Source organism: Monocercomonoides exilis (assembly GCF_001643675.1).
Source record: "Monocercomonoides exilis strain PA203 chromosome Unknown scaffold41-876177, whole genome shotgun sequence".
Taxonomy (NCBI): domain Eukaryota; phylum Preaxostyla; order Oxymonadida; family Polymastigidae; genus Monocercomonoides; species Monocercomonoides exilis.
This window is the reverse complement of record NW_027150586.1, coordinates 401876-426947: the sequence shown is the minus strand read 5'-3', so window position 1 is coordinate 426947 and position 25072 is coordinate 401876. Positions and strand designations below refer to the sequence as shown.

The window sequence follows — 25072 nt, the reverse complement described above, 5'->3', positions numbered from 1 at the left end:
ATTAATTATCCTGGTGTTTATCTTTGAGTTTCTGTTCTTACATGCACCACAGCAGCATTTGATGAAGTGCATGTCTGAAAAATGAAGTTGTTTGTTTTAAATTGAAGGTTGAATCGATGAAAGAGCGTGGGGACAGGAAAGGATGCGGAGGTAATGATGAAAAAGAGAAATCTTTTAAAATATTCTTTGAAAAAATTCAACAAACATTCAAACATAAGAGGCATCAGTGATTGTCTAAAATAAGCAATAAAGAAATGAAATACTTGAGAATAGTGGGCAGAAATATGAAAATTTGATTGAAAAAAGAAAAAACATCAAAATGAAAAATCAGAGAGTTTTAAATAATATTAAACCGTATAAGTGCTAGATACATCAATCGTTATGTGAAAAGTAGTGCAGTGACACATTATGAACATTATTGTGCAAATGAGGTATTGGATCTCTGATTAAAAGCAACTCATTCTTAATTTAAAATTGAAATCGATTTATGGGAAAAAGAAAATCAAATCAAAAATTGTTCCTTTCAAAAATTATTTCAAATAAACTTTTTATTCAAAAATAAAAAATGTTAACTATAAATAATTTGAAATCATTTTTCTTTATAGAAAAAAAAAAAAAAAAAAAAAAGTAAAAAAAAAAAAAAAAAAAAAAAAAAAAAAAAACCACTGACGTGACCAAAATTCACTGACGGACGTGAAGACAAAAATTTCATCACGTCACACAGGTATATAACCCACTTCTATTTCATCAATTTTAGTGGGAATTTAAAGATAAAATTAAAAATTACTATCAGGTTTGATTGATAACTTTGTCACTATTTTTATTGAATTCGTTTTTTTCATCCAATTCAGAATTTGGAAAAGTTCCTTTGTTGCAATAAAACCGTTTTGAACATATTTATAATGATTTATAAAAAATAACTAAAATCTGAAAGTTCGAACTCCAACTATTCGCTTTTCCGTCAACTCAATCGGCAAACGAATAAAATGAATAATAAGAAAAATAAAATATAAAAAATTCAAATAAATAGAAACAAAGCATAAACAAACAAACAAACAAAACGAAAGTGTCAAAATATCAAAATACAACAAGATGGGCTTATATTATTGGGGGAAAAATATAACTCGTTCATTTACAAAGAAAAACACACAATAATTCTGCTCAGAGTCATATTCAAAAAACTCATTTGTAAAAAACATGAGCAACAAAATGCAAACAAATCCACCTCTCACTTTTTATCTTTTCTTGTCTTTCCACCACCATTTTCACTTCGGCCAGAAGAATGCTTTTTCTTCGATGAGCTCAAAACGCTGCTTCCACCCCTTCCACCAGCTTTAGCATCAAAGCGCCGTACACCCACGATTTCTGCCCCTGAACGCTCCAGCCACCCATGCTGTGTGTGCACTGCCTCATCCAGCACAACTGTCGGCTGGAACGAAGATGCACTCCGAGGCGAGTTCGCAAAGCACAAGCCGTAGCGCTGCTGGTCCAACAGAACCCGAAGAAATGACTGAGAAATCAAAGTATTATCAAACCAATGGACAGTCAAAATGAAAAAAAAGAAAAGAAAAATGAGTGATTACAAATAACAAATAACAATAAAAAATTAAAAAATAAAAAATAAATAATAAATAATAAAATAAAAAATAAAAAATTTTATAAAATATAATATAATATAATATAATATAATAAAACAAAATTTAAAAAACAGAAAATTTGAAAAAATAAGGTGAAACATCCATATTTCCTTCAATGCTAAATTGCAGTTATCATAATTGCATTCACACATGGATAAAATGCGTGTGTGCGAGGTATGAAAATTACATAAATAACAGAACCAATATCTTGAATCCCTCTCATTCACACACCAAAACAATTTTTCGATCTGTGCTGTTAGTGATCCCAATCCCGTTCAACGCCACATTCCGATGCAGCCTCTGCTTCTTCAGATATGCTGCAGTTAGCACCGGCGGTCCGCCCGCACCCATCGCATACTCCGGATGCAACAGCGGCAGGTAAAACGGCGACCCAAACCGCTGCATGTGCTGCTGCTGCTTCACAAGCTGCTTCCACACCGCAATCAGCGGCTTCCTCCGGTCAATCGTGTTCAGCTCCGCCTTTTCCGCTGCTGCCTCCCGCTGCGCAGACAGAACTGCTGCTGCGGCTACTGCATCTTCTGAGAACACACTGAACAGCGCTTGCTCGCTTTCTGACAGAACAGACACAGCACGCCCAGACCCGTTCACACGAGGAACGGGAGAGGAAAGCGGAGAGGTTCTGGATGAAGACGAGGGAGATGCTGGTGCCTTTGAATGGAAATGCAAGGCTCTTTGCGGTTGAGGGGAAGATGGCGAGCGAAGAGGAGACTCGAACGGAATGGAAGGCAAGGCAAACGGGGATGGTACGAGCGACGGAGTGGACGAAGGAGAAAGAAGAGGAGTCGGAAGGTCCTCGCTTTTATTCGACTGTGCGCTGGTTATTTTGAAGTGGAAAGACGGAGAGGCAAACGGCGCCATGTGCTGCAGAGGAGAGAACAAAGAGCGAAGTGCAGCGGCTGTCTGCGGAGAGGCCACGGAGTGGTGGAGGGGAAGGCGGTGGTGCTGGTAGGAGACAACTGGAGGAGTCGGGCGGCAGAAGCGCAGAGGGCGGCAGAACATGTCTTGGCGGATGGACGGAAGGCGGGAGTGGAGAGAAGAAAGGTGGAGATAGCTGGAAGGGGATCGCGAATAGGCAAACGAGGAGAACGAAGAAGAAGAAGAAGATGATAATGATGAAGAGGATGATGATGAGAATGAAGGTGAGGGTGAGGGTGAGGGTGATGGAAGAGGAATGTTGAATGGAAGGATTGTTGACAGAAGAACAGGAAACATGTGTGCAGCTGCGAGGATAGCAAGAGATGTCAGGCGCATAAGTCCAAACTGTAGACGCATCAAGAAGAGCATAGTGAATGATGCCTGTTTTGCAAAAGAAAAGTGAAAAAGAAAGAAAGAAAGAGAGAGAGAGAGAAAGGACAATGAATGGGAATGAAATAAAACAATTTGAAAAAAGGGATTATCAAGATATTAAAAATGAACATAACATTTATGAAAAAACAGAGTGAAATAATTCAAATTAATATTTTTCTTTCAAAAGGATTTCAACATCTTGACTCATTGCTTTATCAGTTTCAAGCTTCAATATAAAATTAGCATACATCAGTTGGTTGAGTGTCGCTCATCATTTCCACAGCAATCGAAGATGGCTCTCTCATTTCTTCATCCAAATACTTTTCTTTGTAGTCCAGTTCTTCTGATTCGCTTTCCTCACAATAATCTTCATTGAATTCATCATCCTCGTAATATTCCTCTTCCTCCTCCTCCTCTTCTTCTTCTTCCTCTTCCTCTTCCTCTTCCTCTTCCTCTTCCTCTTCCTCTTCTTCCTCTTCGTCTCCATCATAATCTCCATTTCTGTGTTCCCCTTTCATCTTCCTCTTCCACCTCTTTTTGATGTTTTCTGTCCCATCGATGTCTCCAAACAGAGAAATAAGCGTGTTTTCGATCTCTTTCTTTTTCTTCTGTCTCTTTTTGCATTTCTTTCTGTCTATTCGGCTTCCTTCTCCCTCCTTTCTTTCTTCTTCTTTCTCTTTCTCTTCGCCTCCTTCCTGCTCTTCTTCCTCATCTTCGTCGTACTCCTCTTCCTCTTCTTCCTCTTCTTCATTTTCTTCTTCCTCCTCTTCCTCTTCATTCATCTCTTCACTTTCTTCTTCAAACTCTTCTTCTTCTTCGACTTCTTCTTCTTTCATTCTTTCTCCATCTTCCACAATTTTCTTATTTGTTTTCTGTTCAACTGCCATCTTCGCTCCTTCTTCATTCATTTGCTCTTCGTCACACACTTCTTCAACTGTCGACAGCTTTCGCTTCGCCTTCACATTCACCACTGAATTACTTCTGTTTGCTCTCATCTTCCCAAATGAATCAGTCGGAACTTGCAAATATCGTTTATTCATCGTCTGAGTCGAATGCAATCTCTCTTCTTCAGACTCAAACTTTTGTCTTTCCTCTTTTCCTTCCCTTCCTTCCCATGCACCTCTTTTTCTTTCTATTTTTCCAACATAATAATTATCTCCTTTTCCTCCTTCTCCATCTCCTTTTTTTCCTTTCTTATTAACACCCCTCTCACTCTCCATCTCACTCTCCATCTCTTTCATCTTCTGCTGCTTCCTCGCCTGCAGCGACAGTCGAATATAATACGATGCCGACGAAGGAGAGCTCATGTACATTCCTGCCAGCGCCAACTGCCCCGCCTCTGTCAGCGCACTCGCATTCCTCCTCTTCCCCTTCACACTCCCATCGTAGAACCACTCATCGTCGCTGTCGTTGTTGCTCTCGTTCTCTTCCTCCTCTTCTTTTCCACTGAATAGCGACTTCATCCGCTCTGCCTTCCCCTTCCCTTCTTTCCCTCCGTTTTTCTCCTTTCCCTTGTATTCCCCATTTCCTTTGCTTCCGCTCTTTTGCCCTTTTCCATCGCTCAAGAAATGCCCATCTCCTTTCTTCAGCAACGTCCATCCGATTCCTTCTTCCCCACCAATCCCATTCCTCTTCCTTCCCTCATTTCTGCCTTCTCTTGTTTGTGTTAAGTCATTCATTGTACCTGTTGAGTCATTCACTTTGTTTGATTCATCTGTCCCTTGTGCTTCATTCTTTCCCATTCCCTTTCTTTCCTCTCCATTTTCATTGCTCACTTTTCTTTTCTCTTTCCTCCCTTCAAATCTGTTCTCTTCCAAATCGTCATTCCCATTCCCATCTCCGTATTTCTCACTGTTTCTATTGCTTCTGCCATTTTCTCTTCTTCCATTCTCCTTCTTCTCTTCATCCTTTCCTCCAACTGCCCCCACCCCTTTCACCATCTCTACCCTCACAATCCCCTTCTCATAGTTCCAATACACAATATGATTCAGCAACGCTGACTGTACACGATTGGCTTTCGACAGCCCACACAGCTTCAGCCGAGGAAGATCCGATGACTTGATATCTTCTGTGCGCCATGGCTCAATCAAAGAGATGACTGAACGAACAGAAGAAGAGGAAGAAGAGGAAGAATTGAGAGAAGAAGAAGAAGAAGAAAAATAAGATGTTGTTGCTGTTTGTGAAGTACCCGACACAAATGTCTGTCCAGGGACAAAGAAGGACAGTGCATTCACCAGGTCCTCCACTTCGCTTCTTCTCTCCTCATTCGCATGGACAACCACTGCAACCCCTCTCAGCACAGCACACACAACATGCGGGAAGAACATGTATTTTGTGAACAGACTCCGAAAAGAGTGAGGCGGAAAAGAAGAGCTGCAGCTGAGCACAGCGGAAGAGGCATGGCTTTTCATAGCGATGCCCCGCAGCTCGGCAGATGTGAGGAGAAGAGGAAGGAAAACGGACACATGCGAGGCGATGGATGTATCAGAGGGAGAAGACTTCAAGAGGGCAGAAGATGAATTCAGCTGTTGCAATGAAAGAAGGTTTTGTTGAAGTGATGAAGAAGAAGATAATGATGATGAGGAGGAGGAGGAAGAGGAACAAGAGTTAGAGCAGTCAGCATGTGACAGTTCGTCCAGAAGTGCCAACACGAATAGATCAGTTTGATGAGACAGAACAGAAAGGCTGAAGGAAGAGGAGACAGGCGCTTGTGGAGTGGAAGTGTGTGTGAGATGAGCAGAAGAGTCAGAGAGAGAAAGAGGAGGAGGAGAAGGAGAGGAAAAGCAGGTGGGGGAAGAAGGCGAATGGGCTAATGGGAGAGAAGAAAGAGAGAACTTGACCGGCGAGGCGGAAGGCGAAGCAGAAGGAGAAGAGATTGGAGAAGTCACAAAGGAGGAGAAAGGAGAAGAATGGTATTCGTGTGTGGATTCGAGGCTGTTGCGGTGAAAGGTGCGAGAAAGAGGAACAGTCGAGGGAGAATGAGGAGGAAACGAAGGCGCAACAATTGTGTTGGCTCGTTTCATACGGTCATTTTTTGTTTTCGAAAGAGAAGAAGAAGAAGAAGGTGGCGATGAAGGCATGGACAAAGAAGAATTCAGTTGAATAGGAGAATTTCCACTTGTTCTGTTTTTGTCTCGAAATGGCTTGAATTCGAGAGAAGTGTAAGGTGGAGGCAAAGAGCCATCATTCTTCATTGTTCGTTCATCGACTATCTCAAAATAGCTATTCTGCACATCCAAATGGTCAGACTCTGCTTCACTGGCATTCTGTTTGAGTGATGTGGGCGTGGGCTGAGAGGCAAAAGAGGAAGGAGCTGCCACTGTCTGCATAATAATGCTGCCTGATGGGCTGGTTTTGAGGGGCTGGTCAGTCGGAAGTGGTGATTCTGCTTCAGAATTAGGTAGAGAAAGAGCAAGTGCAGATGCAGAAGACTTCTGCATTGTGTCGTCTGATGCATCATCCGCTTCTTCTTTGTTTGTTTTTGGCGATTCCGTCTCAAATGAACTCTGTTCTGATGCTACTTCTTCACTGGAATTATCTGAATGTGCTATTTCATTTGAAATAGTCTGTTTATCTGCCTCTGATGGTAAGTCAGTCAAGCCATTTTCAGTGGACGTCTCCTTTTCCAAGAGAGAAGGAGGCAAATGGGGAACAATCGCATACTCTTCTTCTGTATGTGCAGAGGAATCTCCAGAAGCCTTCGAATTCAGTGAAGACGAAATGACTGGAGAAGAAATCACACAGAACTCGTTTTCCTTCTCGACCTCAAACGAGTCTGGCTTCTGCTCAGCAGCAAACGAGGCTGGTGTTGCAAAGGCCTCGTCTGATGCTGCTTCGGTGAGCGACGGAAGAGGCGCCACGAACTGCGGAAGAGATGCCATTGCTGCCAATCGCCTGCTGCTCCGCTTTGCGGACGGAACATCCAAAACTGTCTCAGTCATCGCCGACTGCAGCAGAGAGATCCCATCGGAACTTTGCTCTTCTTGTCCCATCTGTTGCTGCTGCTGTTGTTGGTCTGCATCTTCTTCTCCTCCTCCTACTCCTTCTCCTTCACTCTTGCTCTCATTAAATCTGTTGATATTTAATCCTTCTTCGCCATCTTCTCCATTTGCACCTCCAGCTGCATCTCCTTTTTCCCCTCCTCTTTTGCCTCCATCTTCTCTCTCTCCTCTTTCACTCATCCCTCTCTTCCCCTTCTGCCCCTTCAAAAACGCCTTGTTTCCCTGTGCTGACCCCACCGAAAACGATCTCGTCAGCCGATTTCCCTCTCCTCCAACGCCCGGCAGCTTCGAAATCGCTGACACCATCTGCGGAATTGCAATCTGCTTCAGCACCCGCTTGATGAACCCTGCCTGCCCTGTCCTCCCTCTCTTGCTGTCTGCGCTCTCTTTCCCAGAGAACGACGACGAATGTGTCACTGCCACGTGAGACGACTGCCTCAGGCGGATGAGTTCCGGACAGAAGCCCAACGAAGGCGAGTCTGACAGCAGGCGGAGTGTCGCCGGGATTGCCTGCAGCTTCTCTTCGATCTCCACCTGCTCGATTGTGAGGTGCCCGTCGGGGAGCTGGCTGCGCTGGATGTTCAGCAGCGAGCGCTGTGCAGAGGACATCCAGCGAGATTGGAGGGCATTCACAGATTGAGTGGCAACAGACAGGAAGGGGTAGAAGGAAGGGGAGGTGCGCCCATGGAGAGAAGGGATGAGGGAGAGGAGCTCGCTGTTCGGTGGCAGGTTAAGAGAGAAGGAGAAAAAGGAGGGGAGAAGAGATACTGAGAAGGGAAGAGGAAACGAAGGAGACAGACTCAGCGGACGAGGAATCGAAACTTCTTTCATATTCCTCTCATTTTGTGTGTTTTCTGTATCCTTCGATGCTTCTGTATTTGAGTTATTATCATTTGGCAATGAATCAGAAAGAGTGTTCTTTGCCATCCTTTGTGGGGTTGTATGGTGCTGCTGGTGTTGTCTGACTACTTTGGGGAAGCAGCAATACGAAGACGGAGAAAGCTGTCTGTCGATGAATCGATTGCGGAAGAAAGGGAGCATCATCTGCTGGTTGATGAGGAAAGACGAGAGGATCTGCTGAAATGGATGGACATTTTTGGTCTGAGGGAAAGTGTTGAGCGAATGATCAGCTCCATTCCTCTTGTTTGGCGAGGGATGCTTCTTATGCTTCTGCTGCTGTTGTTGTTTCTGTTGTTTCTGTTGTTGTTTGTTGAGAGAATAATGTTGCAGTGCAGAAAGTGTGTTTTGGGAGGAATACGATGCCATCGAGGGGATGATGAAGGAGCCTAAGCCAGGCATCTGTGACAGACTGCTCGCGGCCTCTGCGTAGAAGGAGCGACCAATGGAGAAGGAGAAAGTGGAGAGGAGAGAAGGAGAAGGAGAAGAGGAAGAGGAAGAGGAAGAGGAAGAGGAAGAAGAAGAAGAAAGTGATGGATTTTGTGTGAATGTTTGTTGTTGCTGTGAAAATGAGCATGGAGAAGAAGCGAAGCAGGAAGAATACATGTTGGATGGTGAATTCATAGTTTGATAAAGAGATTTCGATGATAATTGCGAATAAGAAGAAGAAGAAGAAGAATTGTTTGCACAAACAGCGCTTTCGATGTGTTTAAGCGCTTGTTCCAGCCAAAACATGCATCCGTTCTCTTCATCTGCTTCGTTCATTGCTTTTTCTATCTGCTTGCTTATCAATTTTTCTATCCCAGATTTTGTGATTTTCTGATGAGATGCAACTTGAACAGTGTTATTGATAAGCGATGAATTCAACAGAGACAAAGAAGAAAAAGAAGAAGAAGAAGCAGAAGAAGAGTTTGATTCAGAAGTATCGATAAGCCCTCCAGCAGATGCCAACTCGTCTTTCTCGACAAGAAGATGGAAGAAAGGACGAGAATACGCTGCGTGTATTTTCTTGAGGCGCAGCAAAAAGAGGTAAATTGGATGAATACATTCACAAGAAGAAGAGGAGGAGAAAGTTGAGGAAGAAGAAGAAGACAACAATGAATTAGATGAAGAATTTGAAATTAGTTGTTTAGAGGCATTGGAAGAAGCCGTTTGATTTGAATAGGATGGTCCATTTGAGAACAAAGAAGGAGTGCTTGAGGAACTCTTCAGACTCAAAGAAAAAGGCAAAGTTGCATTTTGATGAGAAATTCGTGCTTTTTGTGCTGATGAACTAGGCGAATAAAGCCAGCATTTCCCAAACAAGTCAGAAAACGAACGCAATTTGTGGCGTTCGAGCGAGTTGTCTGCAGAAGAATCAGTTGATTGTTGTGTCATTTGAACAGAAGTAGTAGAAGAAGAAGGAGGAGGAGGAGAAGATTGTGATAATAAGTGAGGTGATAGCTGAGACGATATTTGTGACAAAGACTGATTAGAAGCCTGTGAGTCTGTTGTGAGTGATCTTGTTTCTGAGGTGTCTGCAGATGGCTGAGGAAGAGATTGTGCAGAAGAAGCTGCATTTGATGGAGAAAGAGCAGCTGGCGTTTGGGTAGATGAGGATGGGGAAGGAGAACACGACTTCACAGAAGCATTCAGTTCGGGCGAGGCATATTGTTTTAACTTTGGAAAGAGTTCGAGTGGGAAGGTTGGATTCTGCCAATCAGACAATGTGCTTTCTTTGCTGTCGTTTTCATTGGCTGTTCTGTCTGAAGAAAGGAGGAAAGTTACAAATGAACGCATTTGTGCATGTTCGTATTTCAGAAGATTCAAAAGATCTGGGTGAATGATCTGGTTGGAATTATTGCTTCCAATGAACTGCTTATTCCACTTGTCTTCTACCAAGAAAGAGTCATCAACTGACTTAAGGTTGTATTGAAAACTATTATTTGACATGAAATTTTGACATGTGTCAGGAAATGCTGTGTTCAAAATGCTTTCATTTTCTGGTTCTGGAAGGATGCCTCCTTTGATTAGTGCTCTCCATCGAGAACTCAATAGCTGTCTGATTCGAAACTCTTCTTCACTTATTTCGCTGAATGTCTACATCGATATTCAAAATTTATTTTTTTGAAAGTTAAACATTTATTGAGAAAGTTAAGTTTAAATTTTATTTTTAAAATATCTGCATACTGCTAATGAAGAATTATCATTTGAATTAGAGTTAGAGTCGCACGTATCTTCTTCATCTGATACATTTTTGAAGTGTGGAAGAGGAATTTTAGTGAAGGAAATTATATCATCACAAATTGTTTGCACATCAGGTAAAAAAATGCTTTGCTGTTCCTTTGGTAATGCAAACAAAGCGGATTTATATTTTCCTTGAAGCTTGTGAATTTGCTGCAAGCAATCTATAAGAAATTGAGGCCATGTTAGTGCTTGCACAAAGCGAGAAAGCTGAAACATTTAATGTCAAATGATTTAAGATTAGCTTAAACTATTTCAAACTAATAAAAAAACACACCGCAATAAAATCTTGTTGAACCTGGTCAAGAACTAAAAGAAGCTTTTCTTTTGAAGCAAAGAAAAAGCTTAGAGAATATGCTCTGACAAATCCTCTTGCATCAATATCTGAAAGAGAAAAATGATGCACCTAAATTTTCATATCAATACACTCAATAACATTCAATCCAGGAGCAAACTGCTGCATATGTTTGGCTATCATCATTGATTATAACTACAGATTTATCAATAGGAAGTGAATCGGCTTCATTGTCAAATCCATAATCTTTTGGAATCAGCATGATTTTCAAGCAGAGATCAGTGAAATCAATATTGTGACTTCTTGCAGATTCAGGTTCAGCAAGCAGAGGAATTGGCTGCATAAGTGAAAAATTAAAAATTTTGAAATATGAACATCAAAATTCGCAAACTCCCTCTAATTCATCAAATTCCATTAGGGAAACGAATTCCAGATCTAGGGGATCTGCTGCATGTATTTTCATTCAAAAATTCCCTTTGATTTTCGAGTACTCACCAAAATATCTAACAAAAATTAAATTGATGGGAAATGGCCATTATATTATTTATTCATTATTGGTAGATAAATTATTATATTATTTGGAGTGTTGTAAGTCAAAGACATAGGATAACGCGATTATCATAAAATGTAGAATCACATATATTTTTTCAGTTGAATTTTTTATTGTTTTATTCTCAAATTTAGTTTTTTTAACAATGACTTCTTTTTTATCGATGGAATCTCCAAGCATTCCAATTCGTTTCTCTCAAAAACATTCTGATTACTCTAAAAGATCACAAAAGCATTCAACTGTATTGCACTTGAGAAACGTAGGATTGGACATCGATCAGGTTTATTGGGTTTTTTTTTATTTTAATTTGTTTAATACGATTCTCCAGGATGACTTATTAAATGTGGGGAGTCCATTTGGGACTGTTAGTCAGGCTATTCTTCTAAAATCTAGAAATCAAGCACTTATGCAATTCGAATCTGCGGAAGCTGCTGAAGCCTTTTATTCTTTTTACTCTTCTCACCCGCTTGTTATCCGCTCAAGTACAATTTCCGTACAATTTTCTACTCACAAGGAATTATTTGCAAGTCCCCCTTCTTCAAAAATTGTTGAACCTTCTCGTATTTTATTTGTGAATATTATAAATCCATCTTATCCAATTAATCTATCTCTCCTTACTCAAATATTTTCGCCTTTTGAAACAAATTCTCGAAGGCAAGTTGAAAAAATTCTGTTATTTTCAAAGAAAGGTTTGAGATTTATAAAATTGTATTTTTCAATAAAAAAGCTATATCTTTTTTTTTTAACAAATTAATAATTAAATCTATTGCTTGACATTTTTCAGTTGGGGCAATTCAAGCGCTTATACAATTCAGCTGCATTGAAAGCGCCACAGCAGCAAAGGAGAATTTAGACGGAAAGTTTATTTATCCAAACAGCTGCCTTTTGCAGATGCAGTACTCATCGTTTAAGGAGCTTGTAATCAAAGAGAATTCAGAACGATCTGTTGACTACACAGTCGCTTCAAAAGAAGATTCACAGCAGAATATATCATCAGCAACAGCTAAATCTACAGCTGCATCTTCGTCTGCATCAAAATCGCAATCACAATCACAATCACAGACACAGACACAGACAAAGCTCTCTTCGTCAGCCTCTCCTTCGAATACATCATCTTCTCACAAAACACGACCCTCAAGTTCATCATCATCACCTTCTTCTTCTGCCTCCTCCTCCTCCTCTTCTTCTTCTTCCTCTTCTTCCTCCACCCTCCTCTCCAACATCTCTGCCCTCTCGTCCCTGTACCCCTACTTCACCGAAGACAAATGTGTTCTCATCGTCTCCAAATTCAACCCGTCGTGTGTAGGCTGCCGCGAGCTGTTCAACCTCTTCTCGCACTACGGCAGCATCGTCCGCATCAAAATCACCTTCTCCAAGCCAGACACCGCCTTGATCCAGTTCAGAGAGCCGGCCGGCGCCCAGTCGGCTTTTTACTATTTGAAAAACACGAAGCTCTTTGGCACGCCGTTGGATGTGAACTTCTCGAAATACGATGCAATCATCCCGACACACGAGAACCCTGCTGGTAAAGCACAGAAGAATGTGCATAGTCTGCCTGTGGCTTACTCACAAGGGGTGGATGTGATGGGCGTGAAGGCGACTTCAACTTCTTCTTCTATTTCTTCAAAATCATCTTCACAATCAGCAATATCTTCAACTCCATCGTCTTCTTCTTCTTCTTCTTCTTCTTCTTCTTCTTCTTCTTCTTCTTCCTCTTCTTCCTCTTATCCTTCTTATACAACCTTCACCGATGCCTCAGGTGCTTCTGTCAAAGTGCTCAATCTTCCGCCTCCTCCTTCTTTCCCTGTTCATCCCTCTGTCTCATCCACCCTTCCTCCACCGCCTCCTCCTTCAACTAATTCTCAGATGAATTCTTCTTCTCCCTCTTCTCTCTCTTCTCATTCATTGCAAGCTCCTTCTTTGCCTGCAAAACTTTCTTTTCCAGCTGCTCATACGGTAACTGCCGCTTCCACTCCACTTTTCATGGGCGACACACCTTCCCCTTCTAAATTCTGCATATTTCCTGATGCTTCAAGGAATTCTTTACCAGTCTCTTCTTCTTCCAATTCTCCATCTTCATCTTCTCCAACTCAGTTTTCTAACTCTTCCTCTTCTTCTTCCTCTACCTTTTCTCCTCTAATCGACCGCTCCATTCTCCCTATCTTTGTTTCCTCTTCTTCCTCTCCCTCTTCTTCTTCTTCCTCCTCCTCTCCCTCTCCCTCCTCCTCCTCCTCCATCCATCTCTACGACGAAGACTCACACGCAAAGACAGTCGAATACGACATCGGCCCAAATGTTGTGCTGCAGCGCCCGTCCAAAATGATGTCGCAGGGAATGCAGCGTCCGAGCAGCACACTGCTTGTCTCTTGTCTGGCCGCACACACGTCTTCTCAGCAGCTTCTGAGGCACATGAGCGGGTGGGCGGTGCCTGTTGCGCACAGAATGGGGCAGGGAACGGACAGGGCGACGGCACTGGTGCAGTATGAGACAGCGGAGGAGGCGGTGGAGACGATGGCGTTGCTGCACAATACGGTGCTGAATGGGCAGATGATTAGGATATCGTTCTCGAAGAGGCATTTGGTGTGAGAGGGAGGAGAAAAGGAGGGAGGGAAAGAGGGAGAGGGAATGAAAGGTGGAGAGAAGGGAAAAAGAGAAGAGAGAGAAAGAGATAAGGAGATGGGATGAGGGAGAGAGAGAGAGAGAGAGAGAATCGAATAATTCTATTTTATGGTTGAATAATTCCATATAGAAAAGATTTGGCTTGGATGGATATGATTTATGTGACGATGTATAGTTATGCAAATGATGAAATTAGTTATTGCACTTTTTTTCAACTCAAAGAAAGATTTATTGTTTTGGTTCGCTTTAAGTTGGCTTTAATTTCACACGAATGAAATATTGATAGTTTTTGTTGCAATTCGTTGTTTAAGCAATTATTTATTTATTTATTTGGACTATTTCATAATTTCATAATTTATTTTTGATGAAGTTGATTCTTTTTTTTTAACTTTGAAGTAATTCTGCATTGTTTTCAGGAGCTTTTCAGCAGTTTTGATGTTCGTGTTTCTTTGTTGGATGCAATTCGATTGTTAGATTTTTCCTTTTGAAAAATGCCAAATTCCCAACATCGAAGCTTTGATTGCATTGATTGCATTAGATTTTGTTTGAAAAATTGCTTTTTTTTATGAAAGAATATTTGACAACATTAAAAGCAAAAATGAAAAGTTCTTTGCGTCTTTATTGTTATTTGGTGAAAGTTTTGACCCAAATCATGTTGTCTTCAATTTTTTGTTGTTTCTTTTCTTTTCTGTTCTTTTTTTCAATGTGAATTATCTGTTTTGAAGTGCGATTCTTGTTCCATTTTTAAGATTAATATTTTTAATCTGCCCAATTTGATTTGAATAAATTCTTCCGAATGGATAATGATATTTTTCGATCTTTTTCGTATGTCTCTTAATTTTTTGTTAATGTTATGCCCTCCAAAATAATGGAGAAAAACTCCCATTTCAGCATTTTCGCATTATAATTTCTATTTTTTTTATTTTTTTATTGAAATTTGAATATTAATATTAGCCTCGTTTGTTATAATATTAATATTGTAGCGAAATTGTTATCTTTTTGATATCGATATTAATGGTTTGGTTTATAATAATTATTATTATTAAAAAATTGTATTTTTGCGTTAATTTCATGTAGTTTTTTTATCAATAACTTTTTAACTGTTTTGATTGATTAATTTATTTATTTATAATATATTTTTTTGTATTTTATTTTTTAATAATTTTTTTTTTCAAAAATTAGTTCTCCACAGATTTGTGTGTAACTGAACTCTTTCTCTCATTTTGAAATGTTTCATGCACCAATTGAATTGTCGGTGTTGGTGTTTATTATTTTATATAATGTGTTTATTTAATAAATTGATATGTTCTATTTTATTCACATAGTGAATAAAAAAAGGATTTTCCATTAGAAAAAATTAAGATTTTCGAATGATTCTTCTTTTTTTCTAATTGAATTTTTATTTTTAATGTTAATTTTTTCGTATTTGTACTTTAATTATCTGAATATCTTCATATGGTTGTTTCATCATTTGAAAATGAATGATAAGTCAAGAATACATATGAATGAAAGTTTTCACTTTTATGCTAAAGAAATGAAAAGAAAATGTTAAACAAAAAATTTTTGAATTTTCACAGGAGATGGAATGATGTTACCAATTTCAATTCTCCAAATAAAATGAGCTTCAAATTTGAAAAAGATTATTTCTTTAAAATATTTCTTGAAAATTGTTGAACTCCAAATATTAAAAGATCGAATTTGAGTCAATATCAAAAATTGCTTTGAAGATGGAAGAGTCTGGGTAACTGGAATTTAAACGAATATTGGCATTTGTGCAAAAGTGGGCGTAATTCAAATTTTAATCTTTCAATCATCCGTGTGATTTATCTGCTATGATGAACGATTATGTTAATGTGATAAAACTTAGCTGCAATCTCCAATTACAAAATAGACCTACAATTAAAGAAACAAACAAATTATTTACATTTGTGAAATAGAACGATAACAATATAATCTTAATAAAATTTGAATAATGTAATAATCACACTTTCTCTGTTGCTTGCCACAATTCATAAATATTCCGCTTTTGAGACATAACTCTGTATAAGTTGTTGAAGTCTTCTTGTTCTCCAGCCACCATGTATAATTTGCAATGAACAGTAAAAATTTGAGAATCCATGCTAGATGCAAGCAGCCTTTTCATCTTTTCCATTGATAAAACTTTCGTTCTCGGAAGGGGCATAATCTCTGTTTTTTGAGCAAAAAAGATGGATGGTTTCAAATACTCTACACATCACAATGCACACAGATTGAAAAAGAAAAAGAAAATATATTTAAAATTAATATAATTTAAAAAGTATTTTTGTATCAAACTTTGTTGCTTTTGATTTTCACTTTCAATAATTCTTGAAATGTCATTTGCCAGAAACGCATTTGGCACAATGATTATTGCTGAAGGTGGAGCACTTGGCAGTGATGAAGCGGTCATTGATAATTGATTGTGAGAAGAAGCAGAAGAAAAGCAGAATCCGCGATAGCTATCACCAAGTTTATGTAGTGCAAACAGAATGAATGGAATGATGCTGTAGACATTTGATAGAGTAATTTTTGAAAATGAAGTTGTTGAAGAAGCAGAAGAAGAAGAAGAAGATATGATTGGTGAATCGAATGATGCTAAAGGATTGTTGCTAATCACTTTAGACGCATCAACAGTCCATTTCCTCAAAAAGAGTTGAGCAGACAACTTCATTTCATTGTGCGATGATGCATTCTCATCCTCAATTCGCACGCTTCTCTGTTCGTGACGCTGTGCAGCTTTCATCAAAGCAACTACACTTTGCATCATCGGGAAATACTCCGAGTCATTCAAAAGAAGGTCTTTCTTTCTCGAATCAATAAATAGCGATCTGAACAATGTGGATGCAGAAGCCTGAGAAGAAGGAGATGAAGATGAAGGAGGAGAAAAAATAGAAGTTGAACTTGATTCACTGGCCTGTTGTTTTACGCTGTGTTTGTTCTTTTCAGGAGAAAACGGACCAGATTCAGCAATACGCAAGCAAAAAGAGAGGCCATCGCGAAGAAGCGTCTTTTGAGTGATCTTTGCAAACTTCAAAAGAAAGAGAAGAGAAAGTGTCTTTTTTGGCACAATTGATTTGAAACGGCGAACTGTCAGTGAAGCAGAAGCAAGTTTCGATGAAGTAAACATGTTTTGTTGCCCGTAAATCTTTTGAGGGTGTTGCTGATTGGATGCACTATCACTTTGTGCCGACATAAGTTGTGCATAATATGGATCTTTAATTAGCTCATCGCGATATTTCATGAGAAGCTTATCAATTTCTTTGATTGTCAATGATTCTGCTGATATTCCAGGTAGATGGGCAAGGAAAGGGCATTTCATGAATTCGTCCTGAATGAAAGAATACAGATGTGCATAAATTGGATCTAATGCTACTGAAAGTGGTGTTCTTCCGCTAACTTTGATGACATGTGGAGGATATTCAGTTGATAAAGGTGTTTCAGATCCTTCAGAAAAAGAAGATGATGACGAAGTAGAATTCGAAGATGAAGATGGCGTGCCTCGAAAATATAAAGTGTCTAAAATAGAGTTTATTCGAATTAGAGTCGAGGAAACTTCATCAAGAAGTGATTTCATCATCTTTTCTGAATTTTGTTCGACTGAGCTTGTTTCGTTTTCATTTTCTTCAACTTTTCTCTGCTTTGCACTCTCTAAATTGGTGGTCCTTTTCAAAAGTTCGTTTTTGTATGTCTCAAGAGATTTTTTTGAATGTTTCTTTTCTTTTGTTTCCAAAAAAGCAGATTGATCGATTGTGTTTTCTTCATTTTCTTCTGAATTATCTGCGTGTTTAGAAGAAGGCTTTGGAAGCTGAGGAGTCGATTGTTCAGTTTCTCTATTGAGGAGCTCATTTGAGCGAAATCGTATGAACATTTGCAATTTGTCTGACATTGACATTGGCGGAAGAGAAAGAGAAGGCCATTTTGTAATAGCGCTCTGTCTGTTTCTGATTGGAGTTGTGATCTTATCGTGCTGACTTCTTTCAGAATTTTGAATATCACATTGATGTGATGGAGTAACTGGTGAGAAATGATCGGAAGAAGAACTGAAAGATGGTGATGCTCGATTTGTTGTTTGAATGTTGTTTTCCTTTAATTCGCTGTGCATTCGACGTTGTGTTTTTGTTGAAGACAAAAGAAGCAAGTCAGAGGAAGAAAGATGAGAAATAGGACGATTCATTTGAGGATAAGGAATGTTCTTTTCAGAAGATAATGAATGAAGTGAAGTCGGAGTTTGATGATCAAATGAAGAATTTGATGAAATTTGTGTTTCAAAAGATGAATTGGCAGTTGTTTCATGCGAAGGAGTTGCAATTACTGATATATGTGGTGAAACACCATCTTGATGATTCTCATCAGCCAGACTTATTGGAGACGATGGCTTCGATGGCATTGTAATAATATTCCGTTGTGATGAAGGAGAAGAAGATAATTCCAATGTGTGTGGCTTTGGTTCCGAAGGAACACAATCCGGAAGAGGAGACTGTGAATCCAATACAATCACTTCTTTGTCATTTTCTTTTATAAGAATCGAAGCACTTTCATTGGACAATGAAATATTATTTAAATGATGAACTGAATCCGTCTCGAAAGGAGAATCAAACTTTGAAGCTTTCGTTTGTTGTTCACTTGCTGAAATATTGCTTGCTGAAACTGTTTGTAATGAAGGGGTTTTTACTTTAGTTGTTGAATAGCTTGATTGATTTCTCATTTGCGAAAGAAGTTCAAGATCAGACGATTGAAGCAGTCTTTTTTCGCTTTCTGATTGTCTGTTCATATTTGTTTGTGGTTTTGAAAACGAAATTTCTGCTGATTGCGTTGAAGGTGACAGCCGCTGAAAATTCATGAAAGAAAGTGGGATATTTCTTTGTCTTGAATGTTCAGGAGATTTTGTTTGTGTCTTGCTGGATTCGATTACTTCAGATTCGTTAACTTTTTGATCAGTCGTTGAATTATCACTTTGCACAAGTTGCGCTGATTTGATATCATGTTTTGGCGAATGTGCTCTTGTTGAAGGAATTAGAAATTGAGTTAGTAATGAACGAACTGTTGGCTCAAATAAAGGGCTATCCATGGAATTATAAGCTTTTTGATGCTCAATAACTTTTTTCTGAAATGAAGGTTGCAAAGGAAAGTGACTCTGTGAGCGAACAAATATTGCTTGAGAGTGTGAAAAGGAGAAGTCGTTTTGTTTGGATAAAGTTGGGCATCCACTCAAAATGCTATCCAAAATGGAAGGAATTGACAGATAAGATGACTTAATATTCTTCGAAAAAATAGATGGAGGTTTTAAAAACTCACCACAAATAGATGAAACACTTGGAAATTGCGATGTAATCAAATTATGCATGTCATGCTTCTTAGTAAATTTGTAGTTACGTTTGAAAGAATGTTCAGTGAGATGAATATCCTGAATAAGTGACAAGTTTGTGATCTTCAAAGAAGACGGCATTGTTGAAGAAACAAGAGATGTTTCAAAGCTGCAAACTTGAGTCATATCATTACAAACACTTAAATCTAAAGGATAAGTTAAGAAATTAATTTCCTGTTGCGCAATAAACAAGGATTTGTTTGAGTGATGCAGTTCTTTTGAGAAATCCTTCAGTAACGAATCCTTTTGAAATTTGTAGTCACTCATTAAAACAGCTTTCGCTCTTGAATCAAATCTGAAATTTCCTTGAACAATAATTTCCGGGATCTCAAATTCAGAAATATTGATTTTATCTTCACGAGGAGATTCTTGTTTAGTATAAATTTTTGAGCAAGGAACTGGCTTAAAAATTTTTCTAATCCATTCAATGGAGCAGCTTGAACGTTTAAGATATTTAGGACGTGGAATAAATGAATGAATTTGTTCACTGTGCCTGGGAAAAATCGGTTCAGAAAGTTCTTTTGGCTGAATGAAATGTTTATTTGATTGTTTACCGATCAAAATGGTATTGTTTTTGTCACTTGGTTTTTTCTGGCTTAACATATAAAATGATATTGATTGCAAAGCACTATTTGATTGAAAACCATCATCTGAAAGATCCCTTCGAAATGGAATGTACTTAACCTATAAACAATTTGAATGAAAAATCAAAAATAAAAGATGAAAAATATCTTTAAGAAATAATAATTTGGCACACGTTTGTGGGGCCTGGTGTCAAATTCGTTCTTGGAGAATAAACTGTCAAATAAACAGTTGGATCACAATTTTTGCATGGATGAAGCTGTTTTGAAGTAACTCCATAACGAAATTTCATTCGACTCTTTTATGGCTATCAATGAATTTGAATGAATTGAGAAGCAATTGTACCCTAATATTCTTTCCGGCATTTTGTTTTTTAGAAAAACCTTTATATTTTTTTAATTCTATCATGTCATTGGAAGTTGTTTATTTTCCGGTTGGGGATCTTCAGGCTAATACAATAATTGTATCAGATCCAAAAACAAAAGATGCAGTTATTTTTGATGCTGGAGGAAACATTCGTTTGAATTTTACGATTTTATTAAGATTATTTTATCTAATAAATAATTAGCAAAAATACTTGATGCAGTGAAGAAAGCCGATGTTAAAGTACATCATGTTTACTGTGTGTAATATGTTTCGTTTTTATTCGAAGTGATATTTTGTTCTATTTGTTTTTTAGACACGCACGGTCATTTTGATCATGTAGATCTTTCTGGAGTTTTAGCAAAGGAGTTACAATGCCCTGTAACATTGCATCCAGCAGATAATGATTTATATCGTAATTCTCCTACTCTCATGAGGATGCTTGGAGTGAAATGTTCCTTCGCAACTGTTCCACCTGTATGAATTCATTTTTTGCTTGAAAAATATTTCATAAATTAAAAATAAGGTTGATGTTCATCACGAAGGTGATAAAATTCGTGTTGGAGATGTTGAAGGAGTTATACTGCATACTCCTGGTCATAGCCCTGGATCTTGCTCTTTCAGTTTTCCAAACCTTTTGATATCAGGTGATACTCTATTCCAAGGAAAGTTTGTGATTTTATGTTCATATATTGATTCATATTCCTTTTCTTTTTTGTTTTTATAGTTATGGTTTGTTGTTTTTATTTTTACAATCTCAATTCTTATTTAAAAAATTATTAAACGAAATATCATCTTCAATATTATTGATTTGCAGGCCGAACTGATCTTCCGGTATGGGAAAGCTTTCATATTTTTAAAAACTTTTAATTTTCCTTTTTTGTGACATCACAGGGTGGCAGCATGGAACAACTTCGGAAATCTATCAAAGAAACCTTGTTTTCATTGCCTGATTCGACTCGCATAATTTGCGGTTTGTTGTTTATTTCTTGCAAAGAGTTTCATTTCTGAAAACGAATGTTTTTATTTTCAAAAAAAATGTTTTTAATATCTGATGTCTGTTTGTTGTTGCAGGACATGGAGAAGAAACCACAATTCGTGAAGAAAAAGAAAGTATTTTCATTTAAGCGTGACAAAATAAGAAGAAATACGTATTTTTGTCATTTTGACTGTCATCAAATAAGATTCCAATTGAAAATTTCCAAAATATTCTCCTATTTTCTTGAATATATATGAAATTTCATATTACAACAATTGTAAAAAAATTTGTAAGAAAGAAAAAGATGACTAGTGAAAAAAAAAGGGGAAAAAAAAGGAAAAAAAAAGGAAAAAAAAAAGGAAAAAAAAAGGGAAAAAAAAAGGAAAAGAAAAAGGGGGAAAAAAAAGGAAAAAAAAAGGGGGAAAAAAAAGGAAAAGAAAAAGAAATACAGAAAATTACAAAGCATTACATCAAAGCGATTTAATTTTTCTTTTCTTCGGAGCCTCTTTTCTTTGAAGCTTCTTCAGTCTGTCAACTGCCATTCTCATCGCACAGCCCAGAAACATAACAAGAGCAAACGCAACTCCAACGGGCGGAGACAGAACAACCAAAAACACGAAGACAACAGCAAACGGGAAGAACCACAGCGAAAGCAGCAGCACAGTCAAAAGGGCGTATTTGATCGCCTTCTGCTGTTTCGAGGGAAGGAACTGCATTCCATTCACAAATGACACAAGAAATGGCTCATGCCTCTTCAGAAATGACACGCCATCGTCAATTGAGCTGTCATAAGTGATGGTTGCTGAGGCAATTGATGATGAATTGTGTGGCAAATGGAAAGAGATATTGAACGAAGGCGCAGAAAGAGGTGTCATTGCAAGGATATCCTGTTTAGCCACCCCCAACAGCACCTCCTGCTGCACATCGTTCAAAGAGAGGAAAGGAGAATCGCTCGTTTTGTTAGAAAGTTTGCTTAACTCTTCTCTCTCTTCCTCCCACAGCTGCACCCGCTCTCTGATGAAGCTGCCCCACAGTTCGAGTGCTTCTTTCTTGTACCCTTTTCCAAAACTCAGCCAGCTCTCATTCAGTTCAGTTTCTGGATGGACATCAAGTGATTGGAGATTTTTAGTTTCCTTTTTGTCATCTGAAGAATGAAGCAGTTCATCTGTTTCTGTTTTTTGTGTCATCAACTCTGAATCATTCATATTGATTTCCTTCTCTTTTTTCTCCTCATTTTTCCCATTCTTCTCCTTCTTCTCCTCCTCCTTCATATGAATCGCCGTATACTCCTCCATCTCCTTCGTGTATTCCTCCCACTCCCTCCTCTCAAACTTCCCTTCCTTCATAAATTCCACCCACATCGTCGTCTGCTTGTCCTGCAGCCATTTCTCTTCTTCTGTCAGCTGCCCAAAAAGAGGTACATTTGGAAAGTGCATATTTCCTTCGCCGCCCACAGCGTATGTGGCATCTGCTGTGTGATAAGTGCCCAGGCCGAGCAGAAAGGAAAGAGGAGAAGATGGCAGTGAGTATGAGGGGTGAGAGGAAGGAGAAAGAGAAGAAGAAGAAGAAATGGAAGAAGAAGTTGCTGTTGAATGAAAAATGGATGAAGAAGCAGAATTTCCATCAAAAACCGATGGGCTGAGAGAAGAAGCGATGGACAAGAGGAAAGAAGAGAGAGGGACAGCAAAAGAGGAAGGCAGAATGTGACTGATGAGGTTTGTGAATGAGACGATAGAGGAAGAAATGATGTTCAAACAAAGAGAAGGATGAGAGGCTCGGATGAAGCGGTTGGTGGAGAGAGGAGGATAGCTGAAGACAAAGCGATAGACAGGAGGATCGGGTTGCAGTGAGAAGGTGTCTTTGAATGGAGAAGGAGGAGGTTGTGGTGAAGAAGGAGAAGAGGAGGATGAGGAAGAAGAAGAAGAAGAGGAGGAGGATGATTGGTTTTGGGTTGTTAGTTCAGAGTGATCGTTTGGATGATTAGAGGAAGAAGAAGAAAGAGAAGAAGAAGAATGATGATGATGATTATGAGAAGGAAACAGACTGTTGAGATATTCCCTCATTCCTGTCTCAAACACAAAGTCAGTGACAATCTCATTCAGCTTCCACCAGCCCCTCCCTGCATTCTTCTTCGCTTTGCTCACAGAAAAAAGAGAAGAAAAAAATGAAGTCAAAAAAGAAGGTAGAAAAGAAGTAAAAGAAGAAGAATTTGATGTCATTTTCTGGTCTTGCAGTGAATTTTCAGTGATTTCTGGCTGATCTTCGCCGAAATACCAGAAAAGCAGCTGTTTGCAGCGGGGAGACAGAGGAAGTTCATCTTGTGTTGTGTTATGATGGATGAGTGTGTCAACAGAATGGCTTATTCTCTCTGAAAGAGGATGAGGAAGGGGGAAAAGGCGTCGATGATGACGATGAAATTCCCCATCATTGTTTGTTTTGTTGCTATTATCATTTTCATTCACATTCCTTTTCGATGTTATCCATAGAGAATTGTTCAGCCTGTCATTGATCACTTCCATCTGCCTGCAGAGCATCTGAAAGCCTTCTGACACCATCTTCGGGGAAGGAGCGATGAGCGGGAAGGAATCTGTTAAAAGCCCGTTGGCCTCGTCTTGTGTGGTGCCGATGAGGAGAGGGATGTGGTGGGCATTGCGTACAGAGATTGGAAGGGGGCTATTCGAAGGGGAGGAAGAGGAAGAGGAAGAAGAAGAAGAAGAATGAGAATGAGAATTAACATGTTTATCTGGAATTTCAGTGTTTGATGATATGTCTGAATTGAGAATGTCCTGCCAAAAGATAGTTCCCGGTGCAGCAGACGGGGTTGTGAGATAATGAGCCGCAGACATCGGCAACGGAGAAATAGAAAACTCCGATCTTCCTTCTTGTTTGCTTTTATCCAATTGGGTTTCTGAATTCTCCGTATTTTCTGTGTTTTCTGTGTTATTCCTTTCTCCTTCACATGAGTTGATAATTGAATGAGTGATCAAAGAAGTCTCAGAAACTCTTTGGAACGAGCGAAATGAGAACGAGTCGAGGAATATTGAGCGAGGCGGAGGTGGCGTGTCGTAAATCGCTTCCAGCTGCCTCTGCAGCACTTCACCGGGAATTGAGCGCAAGAAGGCCAGTTCTTGTTGATACTCTTCAATCCGCCTTGTTTCGTTGAGTGTTGAGATGTTAGTGATTTCTTTTGTGCTGGCTGTGAATTCGGTGAATTTGAGACTTTCATTAAGCTCATTTGTTTCATTCTTTGAAACATGTTCTTTCATATCAGTGTTTGTCTTGTTCTTTTCTGCTATTTCCATCAAATGTCGTGCAAAGACTGAGCCAATTGCTTCTTTGTATGCAAAATCGTGGCTTTGAAGGGTGTTGTATGTGACAACGGGTGAATGCACAATTGCTCTGTGAAAGAGCGGCTTCACACTTCCATTCGCTGCAGATGACATGTGAAGAAGTACGGAATTTGCGCCTGAAGACTTAAATTGTGGAAATGAAAATAATTATTCAAAAACAAATGAAAATGAAGCATTAATTTTTAAAAAAATGCACACAATCCCAAGAACGGTCACCAGAGATGGATCGCCTCCAAATGCTTTTATGTTGCGCTGTACCCATTCAAGCGATGCTATCTGATCAAAGAGTCCAAAGTTTGTTTTGAATTTAGGATCTTCAAGACTCAATGCAGGATGAGCAAAATATCCAAAAATTCCAAGACGATAATTGACAGAAACAAAAATAACTCCTTTTTTGTTGTATTGTTGATAACTTAATCCCGGTTGTTTTGCAGAGCTTCCTCTCACAAAGCTGCCATAATGAAAATATACGCAAACAGGAAGGCCATGGAATGTAGCATCATCTTTCTGCTTCATTGCCTGAACAGGAGTAAAGACATTTAAATAAAGACAGTCTTCAGATTTTTTAACATTTTTATCTTGCATGCATGCAGGAGCTATCGAAAACATAAATAAATCAAAAAATTAAAAGGCATATATTCGAATCATACGTATAACATTTGCATGAATCTTCAATCCATCCTTTGGGATATATCTTGAAGGCATCTTCCATCTGTTTTCTCCAACAGGAGGTGCAGCATATGGAATCCCAAGAAAAGAAGCTGTGTCTTCATCATCTTTAACACCAACGAACTCTATTCCTTCTGGAGTCTTAACAGAAATGTATTTTTCATCGAGAGATAACTCACAGTGAAGTGAAAAAATGAAATAGAGTTCGATAAACAT

At 38.9% G+C, this 25072-nt stretch overlaps 5 protein-coding genes across 5 annotated transcripts; 2 read left to right on the top strand and 3 right to left on the bottom strand.

Moving 5' to 3' along the window:
• Positions 1-929: 929 nt before the first annotated feature.
• MONOS_2374 (uncharacterized protein) lies at positions 930-10776 on the bottom strand (the record flags this gene model as incomplete). The annotated part of the gene is made up of 7 exons (XM_067872291.1): positions 930-1510; positions 1869-2954; positions 3194-9922; positions 10013-10276; positions 10344-10472; positions 10522-10698; positions 10753-10776. 7 exons carry the CDS (start codon positions 10774-10776, stop codon positions 1229-1231), a joined length of 8691 nt encoding a protein of 2896 aa, XP_067722536.1. The 3' UTR covers positions 930-1228.
• Positions 10777-11056: 280 nt separating this feature from the next.
• On the top strand, positions 11057-14059 carry MONOS_2373 (putative polypyrimidine tract-binding protein; the record flags this gene model as incomplete). Its single annotated transcript, XM_067872290.1, has 3 exons — positions 11057-11191; positions 11240-11600; positions 11696-14059. 3 exons carry the CDS (start codon positions 11057-11059, stop codon positions 13495-13497), a joined length of 2298 nt encoding a protein of 765 aa, XP_067722535.1. The 3' UTR covers positions 13498-14059.
• A 963-nt stretch (positions 14060-15022) lies between these two features.
• On the bottom strand, positions 15023-19869 carry MONOS_2372 (uncharacterized protein). Its single transcript, XM_067872289.1, has 4 exons — positions 19671-19869; positions 15844-19597; positions 15518-15756; positions 15023-15423 (listed from the first exon to the last, which is right to left on the bottom strand). The coding sequence occupies exons 1-4, from the start codon at positions 19785-19787 to the stop codon at positions 15394-15396; spliced, it is 4140 nt and encodes a 1379-aa protein (XP_067722534.1). The 5' UTR covers positions 19788-19869; the 3' UTR covers positions 15023-15393.
• Positions 19809-21020, top strand: MONOS_2371 (putative MBL fold metallo-hydrolase; the record flags this gene model as incomplete). The annotated part of the gene is made up of 7 exons (XM_067872288.1): positions 19809-20013; positions 20064-20117; positions 20175-20335; positions 20385-20527; positions 20586-20590; positions 20676-20692; positions 20753-21020. The coding sequence occupies 7 exons, from the start codon at positions 19809-19811 to the stop codon at positions 20867-20869; spliced, it is 702 nt and encodes a 233-aa protein (XP_067722533.1). The 3' UTR covers positions 20870-21020.
• MONOS_2370 (putative carboxylesterase) lies at positions 20993-25072 on the bottom strand (the record flags this gene model as incomplete). Its single annotated transcript, XM_067872287.1, has 3 exons — positions 20993-24310; positions 24386-24783; positions 24838-25072. 3 exons carry the CDS (start codon positions 25070-25072, stop codon positions 21308-21310), a joined length of 3636 nt encoding a protein of 1211 aa, XP_067722532.1. The 3' UTR covers positions 20993-21307.

Coding starts and splice junctions, on each gene's coding strand:
- MONOS_2372 (XM_067872289.1), bottom strand. CDS start 19,787: ATGAAATTTCGTTATGGAGTTACTTCAAAACAGCTTCATCCATGCAAA. Junction 19,598..19,670: donor TGACACCAGGCCCCACAAAC/GTGTGCCAAATT, acceptor AATTGTTTATAG/GTTAAGTACATTCCATTTCG. Junction 15,424..15,517: donor TGTGGCAAGCAACAGAGAAA/GTGTGATTATTA, acceptor CTTTAATTGTAG/GTCTATTTTGTAATTGGAGA.